The sequence below is a fragment of the Pristiophorus japonicus genome, chromosome 22 (genome assembly GCF_044704955.1).
Source record: "Pristiophorus japonicus isolate sPriJap1 chromosome 22, sPriJap1.hap1, whole genome shotgun sequence".
NCBI lineage: Eukaryota > Metazoa > Chordata > Chondrichthyes > Pristiophoridae > Pristiophorus > Pristiophorus japonicus.
Window position 1 is genome coordinate 34,721,794 of NC_091998.1, and position 14,755 is coordinate 34,736,548.

Sequence of the window (14,755 nt, forward strand, 5' to 3'; positions counted from 1 at the left end):
AAAGGATATACTTGCTTTGCAGGCAGTTCAGAGAAGGGTTCACGAGGTTGATTCATGAGGAAAGGTTGTGTCGGTTGGACCTCTACTCATTGGAATTCAGAAGAATGAGAGGTGATCTTATCGAAACGTATAAGATTATGAGGGAGCTTGACAAGGTGGATGCAGAGAGGATGTTTCCACTGGTGGGGGAGACTAGAACTCGAATAAGGGGCCGCCCATTTAAAACTGATATGAGAAGTAATTTCCTCAGAGTTGTAAATCTGTGGAATTCACTGCCTCAAAGAGCTGTGGAATCCGGAACATTGAATAAATTTAAGACCGAGATGGACAGCTTCTTAACCGATGAGGGGTTATGGGGAGCGGGCAAGGAAGTGGACTTGAGTCCATGATCGGATCAGCCATGATATTAAATGATGCAGCAGGCTTGAGGGGCCGTATGGCCTACTCCTGCTCCTCTTATGTTTTTATTAAGCTGCAGCCACGGTGCACTGGTGGTGGAGGGAGCGAATGTCTAAGGGATGTCAATCAAGTGGGCTGCTTTGTCTTGGATGGTGTCGAGCTTCTTGAGTATTGTTGGAGCTGCACCCATTCAGGCAAGTGGAGAACTAGATGGACCAAAATAGCTATTTCTGGCAATGTACAAGGGGAGAGAAACGGTCCCTCTTAAGCTTCGCGGCCGTGCTGTCTGCCAGTCCCATGCAGCCCAGGACCAACTTTTCCAATGTGTAACTTTGCGCATGCATGAAGCTTTCAATGGGTCGCACTGCCCGTTAAAGGGACCACAACCTGATTTAAAACCAGGGAGAACATTGGTGGAGAGTACAGCTTGTGCTATGTAGATGGTGGAAAGGCTTTGGGAAGTCAGGAGGTGAGACACTTGCCGCAGAATACCCAGCCTCTGACCTGCTCTTGTAGTCAGTGTTTACATGGCTGGTCCAGTTAAGTTTCTGGTGTGATGAAAGTTGTTATCTGGTATTACATAGACCACCCCAACCCCTCTCGTCGAGCTACAGTAAGCGGACGATGCCCGCGTCTACGCACATACAGAGGCTGAACTCCAGGACAGTTGACTAATTTACTGAGGCATACAAAAGCATAGGCCTTACGCTAAACATCCGTAAGACAAAGGTCCTCCACCAGCCTGTCCTCACCGCACAGCACTCACCCCCCCCCCCCCTCTCCGGCGCGCACCTGGACAACGTAGACCATTTCCCATACCTCTGGAACCTCTTATCAACAAGAGCAGACATTGACAACGACATTCAACACTGCCTCCAGTGCGCCAGTGCAGCCTTCGGCCGCCTGAGGAAAAGAGTGTTCGAAGACCAGGCCCTCAAATCTGCCACCAAGCTCATGGTCTACAGGGCTGTAGTAATGCCCGCCCTCCTGTATGGCTCAGAGACATAGACCATGTACAGTAAACACCTCAAGTCACTGGAGAAATACCACCAACGATGCCTCCACAAGATCCTACAAATCCCCTGGGAGGACAGGTGCACCAACTTTAGCGTCCTCAACCAGGCCAACATTGAAGCACTGCCCACACTCGATCAGCTCGGCTGGGCAGGCCACATCGTTCGTATGCCTGACACGAGACTCCCAAACCAAGTGCTCTACTCGGAACTCCTTCACAGCAAACGAGCCAAAGGTGGGCAGAGGAAACGTTTCAAAGCCTCCCTGATAAAGTGCAACATCCCCACCGACCCCTGGGAGTCCCTGGCCAAAGACCGCCCTAAGTGGAGGAAGTGCATCCGGCAGGGTGCTGAGCAACTCGAGTCTCATCGCCGAGAGCATGCAGAAATCAAGCGCAGGCAGCGGAAGGAACGAGCGGCAAACCAGACTCCCCGCCTACCCTTTCCCTCAACAACTGTCTGTCCCATCTGTGACAGAGACTGTAATTCCTGTATTGGACTGTTCAGTCACCTAAGGACTCACTTTAAGAGTGGAGGCATGTCTTCCTTGATTCCGAGGGACTGCCTGAGGATGATGCACAGTATGTACAACACAGAAACAGGCCATTCAGCTCAACTGCTCCATGCCGGTGTTTATGCTCCACACAAGCCGCCTCCCACCCGACTTCATCTCAGCCTATCAGCATATCCTATTGCTCATCGAGCTCTGCGATTCGTCTCAACTACTTGTGGCAGCGAGTTCCATTCTACATGATCTGGAGCAGTGGTATATACAGTGTCAAATTGCCCAATTTCACAGCGCTGAGGGCAGCAGATCTAGCTGTGACCTAATTATGGATGGTGTATCCGTTTTGGATGGATGTGGAGAAAGTTGACGTCTTGGCATCCGTGTTTGTGATGTTTAATTCAGTAATGATTTAAAGGACGAGGAAGTTGTACGCGTCAACTTAATGGGAAATGGGCCAGTGCACAATCTCGGAGCCGGTCCTGTGTACCATCAAAGCAGTTTGCTGCAGTGTAGGCTTCACTAATGTGAGCACGGACAGTGTCAGGCTGTCTGGAGGAAGGGCCCCACTACACACAGACACCCGAGAGAGGGACAGGTCCCGCTGCGCAGACACCCGAGAGAGGGACAGGTCCCGCTGCGCAGACACCCGAGAGAGGGACAGGTCCCGCTGCGCAGACACCCGAGAGAGGGACAGGTCCCGCTGCGCAGACACCCGAGAGAGGGACAGGTCCCGCTGCGCAGACACCCGAGAGAGGGACAGGTCCCGCTGCGCAGACAGCGTGCGGAGCAGCAGCTCTGCACTGGGGGCAGTGTTTGCGCCTATGGGCATCAGGCAGTCAGAATGCTGGTTGGCAAAACACATTAAACTACATGTTTAAAACTCCTACATTGATAAGGGAAAATTGGTAACAGAAATTGCGAGGGCTGTTGGGAGCAATTGAGCTTTTTGGATTGGTTCAGAATAAATGAAGTATTTGAGAATGAGTCCTCTTGAAGCTGCTGGGAAGGGGAGCAAGTGACTTATTGTAACATTGTCTTCAACTATAGAAAATATTTTTAAAATGTCATTTAATTGAAGGTGTGCCCATGGAGAACATGGGAAAGATGATTTGCTATGAAATGATTACTTTTAATTTAAAAAATTGCATAATAAGATAATGGCACAAGATGGAATTAATCCAAGAATAGTTGAGTGAATGAAGTTCAAATTGAACTGTCTGATTTTTTTTTTTAACAAGTCATTAAATGCACATGTAAATTGAAATCTACATTAGTTAAATGGTAAGATACTGTTGTATCAGTCCTAATCGAGGTGGACAGTTATGACCAGCGGAGGACCGAAGGAATACTGTTCATAATGTTAATAGATGGCCTTGATGAACATACTTAAAAGTAGAATATCTGAAGTTTTTTTCTGTGAGAATCAAGGTATCAAAGCTCATGATCAAGCACAGCCCAGGTCAGTGATTGGAGCGTGGGCAGGTACAGTGGGAGCGGCGAGGTTGGGGAGCAGGAACAGCGAGTGATCATGGAGCGACGTGATCGGGGCCCAGGAGAGGCGAGGGCCCAGGGTCAGCACGGGCCAGCCCACACGGCGATATGTGTGTGCACTAGGTCCGTGCAGCAGAGCAGGCCTCCAGTCGTTTGGTTAATCCTTGCCACTGGACCAAGACTTGGCTCGGTCAAGCCCGTGTGGTGGCTGGTGTGCAATGTCCACCCCATGTTAAAAAAATCCATGTACAGGCATCTTCCACCCCCTCAATTGGAGTTCAGGATCTGGAATATTTGGTTCTTCAATGAAACACCTGTGAACTCATCCCTTTTCTGGCGTGGAAGCAAGTCCTCCTCGTTTCAAGGGACTGCCTATGATGGGGATGATGATGTGGGTAGGGGAGCTCGTGTTCAATCCTCACTTGCAATGCAAGTGTGGTCAACAATTGGGAAGTGGGCAAGTTCTGTGCTCCTGCTCCCTCATTCCCCGTACCCATTAATATCCCACCCAGTCTAACCCCACTCTCCCCCCTCACTCTGCGCACCCTTTAATATAAGAACATAAGAATTAGGATCAGGAGTAGGCCATCTACCCCCTCGAGCCTGCTCCGCCATTCAACAAGATCATGGCTGATCTGGCCGTGGACTCAGCTCGCTCCCCGTAACCCTTAATTCCCTTATTGGTTAAAAATCTATCTATCTGTGATTTGAATACATTCAATGAGCTAGCCTCAACTGCTTTCTTGGGCAGAGAATTTCACAGATTCACAACCCTCTGGGAGAAGAAATTCCTTCTCAACTCGCTTTTAAATTGGCTCCTCTGTATTTTGAGGTTGTGCCCCCTAGTCTAGTCTCTGCCTCTATCTTGTCGATCCCTTTCATTATTTTAAATGTTTCTATAAGATCACCCCTCATCCTTCTGAACTCCAACGAGTAAAGACCCAGTCTACTCAATCTATCATCATAAGGTAACTCCCTCATCTCTGGAATCAGCCTAGTGAATCGTCTCTGTACCCCCTCCAAAGCTAGTATATCCTTCCTTAAGTCAGGTGACCAAAACTGCACACAGTACTCCAGGTGCGGCCTCACCAATACCCTGTACAGTTGCAGCAGGACCTCCCTGCTTTTGTACTCCATCCCACCCAGTCTAATCACACTCTTCGCCCCCCCCCCTCACTCCCCGTACCCTTTAATATCCCACCCAGTCTAATCCCACTCCCAAGCTAATCTCCCTGTACCCTTTAATATCCCTCCAGTCTAATCCCATTCTCCCCCTCACTCCCCATACCCTTCTAAAATTCCTCTTAAAGCAAGAATCTAATTCCCTTTTGTTCGCGTGAAGCTTCAATGTCAGTTTGTGCTCTGTGAAGACTTTTTACCTAACATCCCCTTTAATTTTTTTATTTTAAAGCAGTGTCCTCCAGTGACTGTCTCACGGACCAGTGAACCAACCATTCACCATTTACCCTATCATAATGTTGATACTTCTATCAGGTCACCCCACCTTGTCAGTCCTATTATAAATAAGCTCTACCATCAGTCTCTGCTCATGCCTGGTAACATTGCAGAGGATCTCTGCTGTACCTTTCCCATTGCATTTATATCTTTCTATAAACTGTACACAATACTTCAAGTGTGTAAGTTTTACATTACCACCTTGGTTTCCGTATGTTGCTTCTAGACGAAAGCCCTATGATTTACTTTGTTAATCACCGAGCTGACTGGGGTGAAAGTGGCCTGGAGATGTAGTTGAAGATTTTTATAGTGCACATGGAACCGTTTTAATTTCAGAATTCTGACCCTTTCTGGTTGAGGTACTCGAGTTAGCAAACATCTGCTGTGCAACAAACTGACAGCTGCAAATTTGACAAGTGACAGAGTTCCTGGCCTGAGGTTCCTGCAAGTTTGTACAGAAACCATTCAATTTACAGGGAATGACATGTTCTGTGTGTTCAGTGCACATCACGTCCCCACATCACCCCCTTTATACTCCAGTTTCTTTCAAAAAAAATCCCTACAAAACACACTCTACAAATGTAAGTGGAAAGCAACTTGCATTAATGTTAAACCCCTTCCCCTGCCCGGGGTAAGCAACAGCAAGTTATTGTCACCGGGTCCGAACTCGGTTCCCAGACAGCGAGTTATTGAATCTCTCAACTGACAGTGAAAGGGAGGGGGGGGTCTTACTGGGGAGCGCAGAGTGTGATGGGGAGTCTCCAGGACTGGACATGGAACGCAGAGTGTATTAGGGACCCCACTGGGACTGGCCATCGAATCACAGAAATTTACAGCACGGAAGGAGGCCATTTCGGCCCATCTTATCTGCGCCGGCCAACAAAGAGCCTAATCTTACTTTCCATCCCTTGGTCCGTAGCCCTGTAGGTTACGGAACTTCAAGTGCATATCCCGATACTTTAAAAAAAAAAGTGGTGAGGGTTTCTGTCTCTACCACCCTTTCAGGCAGTGAGTTCCAGACCCCCACCACCCTCTGGGTGAAAAAAATTCCCCTCAAATGCTTTCTAAACCTCTCCCCAATTACTTTAAATCTATGCCCCCTGGTTGTTGACCCCTCTGCCAAGGGAAATAGGTCTTTCCTATCCACTCTATCCAGGCCCTTCATCATTTTATACACCTCAATAAGGTCTCCCCTCAGCCTCCTCTGTTCCAAAGAAAACAAACCCAGCCTGTCCAATCTTTCCTCATAGCTACAATTCTCCAGAACTGGCAACATCCTCGTAAATCTCCTCTGTTCATGGGGAGCACAGTGTGATGGGGGTCTCTTGGTCTGGACATGGGGGGGCACAGTGTGATGGGGGTCTCCTGGTCTGGACATGGGGGGCACAGTGTGATGGGGGTCTCCTGGTCTGGACATGGGGTGGCACAGTGTGATGGGGGTCTCCTGGTCTGGACATGGGGGGCACAGTGTGATGGGGGTCTCCTGGTCTGGACATGGGTGGGCACAGTGTGATGGGGGTCTCCTGGTCTGGACATGGGGAGCACAGTGTGATGGGGGTCTCCTGGTCTGGACATGGGGGGCACAGTGTGATGGGGTTCTCCTGGTCTGGACATGGGGGGGCACAGTGTGATGGGTCTAAAGACTCGAGTGTCTGTTGGTCGGTTGTCGAGACGTGTTGTTGTTGCCAGCTTGCAAGTCAACGTTTGAGAGAATGTACCTGCCCCGCGGATGTTTACACCCCACAGCGGGTGTGTCCTGCGTCGGCTTGTACCCCACTCAGTTCCTGTTTGCCTGCTTCTTCAGTTCCTTCTCATCCTCCCGGCCAATGGTGGCAGCAGAGACCCTGCCTCTGTTGACCGTGGCGCGTGTCGGCCGGTGGGCTCAGGCGTCTACACGGTAGAAGACACAAAAAACATCCCAATAATTGATAATTAAGGAGCTATTGGGGGGAGGGGGGGAGGGGGGGAGACTTAAAACAATCTCTATCACTAGACATAAAGTACGAGGCAAATGAATGGGACAAAAGGTGGACAAGTCCCCTGGCTTTGATAGCATGCATACTAGGGTCTTAAAAGAAGTAGCTGCAGAGATAGTGAATGCATTGTTGTAATCTACCAAAATTCCCTGAATTCTGGGGAGGTCCCAGTGGACTGTAAAACCGCAAATGTAATGCCCCTATTTAAGAAAGGAGGGAGACAGAAAGCAGGAAACTATAGACCAGTTAGCCTTACATTTGTCATTGGGAAAATGCTGGAATCCATTATTAAGAAGTAGTAGCAGGACATTTAGAAAATCATAATGCAGTCAAGCATAGTCAGTATGGTTTTATGAAAGGGAAGTCATAAGAACATAAGAAATAGGAGCAGGAGTAGGTGATACGGCCCCTCGAGCCTGCTCTGCCATTTAATATGATCTTGGCTAATCCGATCATGGACTCGGCTCCAACTCCCTGCCCGCTCCCCATAACCCCTTATTCCCTTATCGGTTAAGAAACTGTCTATTTCTGTCTTAAATGTATTCAATGTCCCAGCTTCCATAGCTCTCTGAGGCAGTGAGTTCCACAGATTTTTACAATCCTCTGAGAAAAGAAAGTTCTCCTCATCTCAGTTTTAAATGGGTGACCCCTTATTCTAAGATTATGCCCCCTAGTTCTAGTCTCCCCCATCAGTGGAAGGAGTCTCCCCCATCAGTGGAAACATCCTCTCTGCATCCACCTTGTCAAGCCCCCTCATAATCTTATACGTTTTGATAAGATCACCTTTCATTCTTCTGAATTCCAATGAGTAGAGACTCAACCTTTCCTCAAAGGTTAACCCCTTCATTCCGGAATCAACTTAATGAACTTTCTCTGAACTGCCTCCAAAGCAAGTATATCCTTTCGTAAATATGGAAACCAAAACTGCATGCAGTATTCCAAGTGTGGCCTAACCAATACCCTATATAACTGTAGCAAGACTTCCCTGCTTTTATACTCCATCCCCTTTGCAATAAAGGCCAAGATTCCATTGGCCTTCCTGATCAATTGCTGTACCTGCATACTATCCTTTTGTGTTTCATGCACAAGTAGCCCCAGGTCCCGCTGTACTGCAGCACTTTGCAATTTTTCTCAATTTAAATAATAACTTGCTCTTTGATTTTTTTTCTGCCAAAGTGCATGACCTCACACTTTCCAAGATTATATTCCATCTGTCAAATTTTTGCCCACTCACTTAGCCTGTCTGTGTCCTTTTGCAGATTTTTTGTGTCCTCCTCACACATTGCTTTTCCTCCCATTTTTGTATCGTCAGCAAACTTGGCTACGTTACACTCTGTCCCTTCTTCCAAGTCATTAATACAGATTGTAAATAGTTGGGGTCCCAGCACTGATCCCTGTGGCACCCTACTAGTTACTGATTGCCAACCTGAGAGTAAACCATTTATCCCGACTCTCTGTTTTATGTTTGTTAGCCAATCCATGCTAATATATTACTACCAACCCCGCGAACTTTTATCTTGTGCAGTAACCTTTTATGTGTCCAAAATGACTTTCCCTTCATAAATCCATGCCGACTCTGCCTGACCGAATTATACTTTTCCAAATCATGTTTGACAAATTTGTTAGTTCTTTGAAGATGTAACGAGCAGAGTGGATAAAGGGCAACCAGTTGATGTGGTGTATTTGGATTTCCAAAAAGCATTCGATAAGGTGCCACACAAAAGGTTACTGCACAAGAGAAGACCTCATGGAGTTGGGGATAATATATTAGTGTGGATAGAGGATTGGCTAAGTAACAGAAAACAGAGTTGGGATAAATTGCCATTTTCAGGTTGGCAAACTATAACTAGCGGGGTGTCACAGGGATCAGTGCTGGGGCCGCAACTATTTACAATCTATATTAATGACTTGGATGAAGGGACTGAGTGTAATGTAGCAAAATTTGCTGATGATACAAAGATAGGTGGGAAAGTTGTGAAGAGGATGCAAATAATCTACAAAGGGATAGAATAGGTTCAGTGAGTGGGCAAAAATTTGGCAGATGGACTATAACATGGGAAAATGTGAGGTTATCCATTTTGGTAGAAAAAATAAAAAAGCAAATTATTATATAAATGGGGAGCGATTACAAAATGTTGTTGTGCAGAGGGATCTGGGGGTTCTTGTACATGAAATGCAAAAAGTTAGTATGCAGGTACAGCAAGTAATCAGGAATGTTGGCCATTATTGCAAGGGGGATGGAGTATAAAAGTAGGGAAGTCCTGCTACAACTGTTGGTAAGACCACATTTAGAGTATTGCTTACAGTTTTGGTCTCCTTATTTAAGGAAGGATATACTTGCATTGGAGGCTGTTCAGAGAAGGTTCACTAGGTTGATTCCTGAGATGAAGAAAGGTTGAGCAGGTTGGGCCTATACTCATTAGAGTTTAGAAGAATGAGAGGTGATCATATTGAAACATATAAGATTCTGAGGGGGTTCGACAGGGGATGCAGAGAGGATATTTCCCCTTATGGGGGAATCTAGAACCAGGGGGCATAGTTTCAGAATAAGGGGTCGCCCATTTAAAACAGAAATGAGGAAGAATTTCTTCTGAGGGTTGTGAATCTTTGGAATTCTCTACCCCAGAGAGCTGTGGAGGCTGGGTCATTGAATATATTTAAGGTGGAGATAGACAGATTTTTGAATGATGAGAGTCAAGGGTTATGGGGAGTGGGCAGGGAAGTGGAGTTGAGGCCAGGTTCAGATCAGCCATGATCTTATTGAATGGCGGAGCAGGCTCGAGGGGCCGGATGACCACCTCCTGCTTCTATTTCTTATATTCTTATGGGGAGTCTCCTGGACTGGACATGGAGTGCACAGTGTGATGGGAGACTCCAGGACTGGACATGGAGTGCACAGTGTGATGGGAGACTCCAGGACTGGACATGGAGTGCACAGTGTGATGGGAGACTCCAGGACTGGACATGGAGTGCACAGTGTGATGGTGGCCTCCCTGGTTGGTGTAGAGTCTCGAGTCATTCAGTGACTGGTACTCTGTCTCTAACCCCCCCCCCCTCTCCAGCTGCCCATCTTGCAGCAGTTATCCTCTTGCTGGGGCAGGTTAAGGAAGGTGCTGAGTGTTTCCTGATCCGTGGCCTCACAGGTTCAGTGTGCGTCCCCAGCCAAACTCAAAAAAGGGAGACTTCCATTTATATAGCGCCTTTCGCAATCTCAGGACATCACAAAGCGCTTTACAGCCAATTAAGTACTTTTGGAGTGTAGCCACTGTTGTAATGTACGAAATGTGGCAGCCAATTTGTGTACAGCAAGCTCCCACACACAGCAATGTGATAATGACCAGATAATCGGCTTTCAGTGATGTTGATTGAGGGATAAATATTGGTCAGAACAATTGCTCAACAAGCTCCCCGCTGGAGTGGTACTAAACTATAGAAATAGTGGGAACCTGTTCAACCTTCGTCACCTCCAGGCTAGATCCAAGACCGTTCCATCCTCTGTTGTCGCACTATAGTATGCGGACGACGCTTGCGTCTGCGCACGTTCAGAGGCTGAACTCCAAGCCATCGTCAACATCTTCACCGAGGCATACTAAAGCATAGGCCTTACACTAAACACCTGTAAGGCAAAGGTCCTCCGCCAACCTGACCCCGCCACAAAGCACTGCCCCCAGTCATCAAAATCCACGACGCAATACTGGACAACGTAGACCACTTTCCATAGCACGGGAGCCTATTATCAGCAAGGGCAGACATCTGCCTTCAGTGCGTCAGTGCGGCCTTCGGTTACCTGAGGAAGAGAGTGTTGGAGGATCAGGCCCTCAAATCTGCCACCAAGCTTACGGTCTACAGAGTTGTAGTGATACCCGCCCCCCTCTATGGCTCAGAGATGTGGACCATATACAGCGGACACCTCAAATCGCTGGAGAAATACCACCAACGATGCCGCTGCAAGATCCTGCAAATCCCCTGGGAGGATAGACGCACCAACATTAGTGTTCTCGATCAGGCCAACATCCCCAGCATTGAAGCACTGACCACACTCGACCAGCTCCGTTGGGCAGGCCACATTGTCTGCATGCCAGACACAAGACTCCCAAAGCAAGCGCTCTACTTGGAACTCCTACACGGCAAGCGAGCCCCAGGTGGGCAGAGGAAACGTTTCAAGGACACCCTCAAAGCCTCCCTGATAAAATGTAACATCCCTACCATCAGCTGGGAGTCCCTGGCCAAAGACCACCTTAAGTGGAGGAAGAGCATCCGGGAGGGCGCTGAGCACTTCGAGTCTCGTCGCCGAGAGCGTTCAGAAACCAAGCGCAGGCTGCGTGTGGCAAACCAGACTCCCCACCCACCCTTTCCTTCCATGACTATCTGTCCCACCTGTGACAGGGACTGTAATTCCCGCATTGGACTGTTCAGTCACCTGAGAACTCACTTTTAGAGTGGAAGCAAGTCTTCCTCAATTTCGTGGGACTGCCTATGATGATGATTGGCAAGTACACCGGGGAGAACTCCCCTGCTCTTTTTTCAAATAGTGCCGTGGGATCTTTTACATCTACCTGAGAAAGCAGACGGGGCCTCGGTTTAACGTCTCATCCAAAAGGCAGCACCTCCGACAGTGCAGCACTCCCTCAGCACTGCACTGGGAGTGTCAGCCTAGATTTTTGCGCTCAAGTCCCTGGAGTGGGACTTGAACCCACAACCTTCTGGCTCAGAGGCGAGAGTGCTGTCCACTGAGCAACAGCTGGCCATGGGGCAGGGCTCAGAGGTTGCACCTGGACCGCTGCAGCCTTTTGTCCAGGCAATTGCTTTTTCTCCTCGGATCTCAAACCCCATTACCACAACAGCCCCGTGTGGTTTCCTGGCTGCTGTTCATTGGCCCGTGTCTTGCCCTGTCCGAGGCGCACTGACCTCACTCTGCGTGGCCTGATCCGGCCCCTTGTGTTGGCTGTACTGGCTCCATGCCCCAGCTCATTCCGGATCGTCCCCCCCGTCCTGGCTGTACTGGCATTGCTCGGTCCCCTTCCTGCCTGCATTGTCCCAAGTGCACTGCTGCGGTTTGCCCGGCTTTGTCCCCCGGTCCCGGTACATTGCCCTGTCCCGGGTGCAATGTTCCTGTCCCGGGTGGTGTCCCGGTGAGCTGTCTGTAGCGGAGTGCCCGGGAGCTGCCGGCCACTGATTGGCGGAGCGGGCTGTGATTGACAGGGGGCGGCGGCCCAGGAAGTGGAGCGGCTCAGGCTCGCGCTGCCGCCCCGGACCCGGCACACTGACCGGGATCCTGCACCGGGACTCCACACACTGACCGGGATCCTGCACCGGGACTCCGCACACTGACCGGGATCCTGCACCGGGACTCCGCACACTGACCGGGATCCTGCACCGGGACTCCGCACACTGACCGTGCACCTCCCCGGCTCCCAGTTCCCGGACCCTAACTCTGCCCGGCTCAGGACCTCGCACCATTGACCGGGACCGGGACCCGCACCGCACCATCCCCCGGAGCCGGCACTCCGGACCCGGACCCCGCTCCAAACCCGGCACAAACCCTGACCGGAGCCCGGCTCATTGACCGGGACTCGGCGCCGCTCCCTGGACCCCGGGTACCAATGACTCCCCGCCGCCTGCTCTTCACCCTCTCGCTGCTGTTCTGGAACCGCGGGCTGGGCTCGGCTCCCGGGCTGGACAATCCGGATAGCATCGATTACATGGACCCCTGCAAGGCCGGTGAGTGACCGGGACCCCGGGCTGGGGGGAGAGCGAGGGGCTGGGACCCCGGGCTGGGGGGAGAGCGAGGGGCTGGGACCCCGGGCTGGGGGGAGAGCGAGGGGCTGGGACCCCGGGCTGGGGGGAGAGAGAGGGGCTGGGACCCCGGGCTGGGAGGAGAGAGAGGGGCTGGGACCCCGGGCTGGGGGGAGAGAGAGGGGCTGGGACCCCGGGCTGGGGGGAGAGAGAGGGGCTGGGACCCCGGGCTGGTCGCTGTCCCCCGGCCCCTCACTCACCATCCCGGGATAAAACCTGTCGGCCTTTATTTCATATCCTTCTCATTTTACAGTTATTCACTAAACACCAAACATTACGGTAATCAAATAAATCCTAGTACTGTCCGAATTTCGCGCTAAGGAAAGTTTTGGAACTGTTCTTGTTGAATTTATGATTTTGAACGATGGTTTTGTGTGTCTCTGTCTGTCACACACTGTGTCCCTACCCCAGGGTCCCTGTCTGTGTGTCCCGAGGGTCAGTGTGACTGTGTGTTTGCGATCTGTGACACTGTCACTACAGGTGCTGGATCGTATCATGTTGTGTGTCAGTGTCTCTGTGATCCCGTGCCTTGCTCAGGATCATTGTCACTGTGTGTGACCCTTTGTCGCTGTGTTGCTCACGTTATTGTATCACGTGTGTATCGCTTGTCAAAGCGTGTGCATGTGTAATGTTATTTGCTGGGTTTATTTATCTGCTCGGGTTTATTCAAGGACTGGAAACACTGTGTCCAGCTGTTGCACGACTACATTTCATTTATTTGCAGTCTTTTCCTCAAAACTGACTTTACTTCAAATCATAGAATCTTTGAAGGTGGCAGGACAGGTTGAGAAGGCTGTTAGAAAAGCACACGGGGTCCTGGGCTTTATAAAAGCAAGGGAGTTACGCTATGTTTAAAACTAAATCAACTGGAGTATTGTCCAATTCTGGGCACAACACTTTAGGAAGGATACAGAGGGAGCAGCAGAGATTTAAAAAGAAAGAAAGACTTGCATTTATATAGCGCCTTTCACGATCACTGGACATCTCAAAGCGCTTTACAACGACTGAAGTACTCTTGGCATGTAGTCACTGTTGTAATGTAGGAAACACAGCAGCCAATGTGCACAGCAAGCTTCCACAAACAGCATCATCATCATAGGCAGTCCCTTGAAATCGAGGAAGACTTGCTTCCACTCTAAAAGTGAGTTCTCAGGTGACTGAACAGTCTAATCCGGGAATTACAGTCTCTCTCACAGGTGGGACAGACAGTGGTTGTGGGGAGTCTGGCTTGCCGCACGCTCCTTCCGCTGCCTGCATGCTCTCGGTGACAAGACCTGAGGAGCTCAGCGCCCTCCCAGATGCACTTTCTCCACTTAGGGTGGTCTTCGGCCAGGGATTCCCAGGTGTCGGTGGGGGTGTTACACTTTACCAGGAATACTTTGAGGGTGTCCTTGTAACGTTTCCGCTGCCCACCTTTGGCGCGTTTGCTGTGCAGGAGTTCCATAAACAGCTATGTGATAATGACTAGATAATCTGTTTTGTTTGTTATGTTGATTGAGGGATAAATATTGGCCAGGACAACAGGGAGAACTCCCTTGCTCTTCTCCGAAATAGTACCATGGGATGTTTTACGTCCATCTGAGAGGGCAGACGGGGCCTCGGTTTAACGTCTCATCCGAAAGGTGTCAACTCCAACAGTGCAGCACTCCCTCAGCACTGCACTGGGAGTGTCAGCCTGGATTTATGTGCTCAAGTCCCTGGAGTGGGACTTGAACCCACAACCTTCTGACTCGGAGGCGAATGTGCTGCCCACTGAGCCACGGCTGACACTGTCATTTACTGGAATGGTTCCAGGGATGAGGGACTTCAGTTATGTGGAGAGACCGGAGAAGTCGGGGTTATTCCCCTTGGAGCAGAGAAAGAAGGGGAGATTTAATAGAGGTGTTCAAAATCACGAGAGGCTTACAGCACCGAATGAGACCATTCGGCCCATCGTGCCTGCGCCGGCTCTTTGGTAGGGCTATCCAATTAGTCCCACGCCTTCGCTCTTTCCCCACAGCCCTGCTTAATGTTTCCCCTTCAAGCATTTATCCAATTCCCTTTGAATCTGTTTCCAACACCCTTTCAGGCAGTGTGTTCCAGATTGCAACCACTCACTGTGTGAGAAAAATTCTCCT

At 49.8% G+C, this 14,755-nt stretch overlaps 1 protein-coding gene across 1 annotated transcript in view; it reads left to right on the top strand.

The window, feature by feature from the left end:
* The first annotated feature begins 12,109 nt into the window (after positions 1–12,109).
* The window catches only part of LOC139234946 (tolloid-like protein 2), a 251,756-nt gene continuing 249,110 nt past the window's right edge, over positions 12,110–14,755 (top strand). The window contains exon 1 of the mRNA XM_070865919.1: positions 12,110–12,563. Within this exon, the coding sequence (XP_070722020.1) occupies positions 12,446–12,563 (118 nt within the window). The 5' untranslated portion in view covers positions 12,110–12,445. The remainder of the gene's footprint in view (positions 12,564–14,755) is intronic.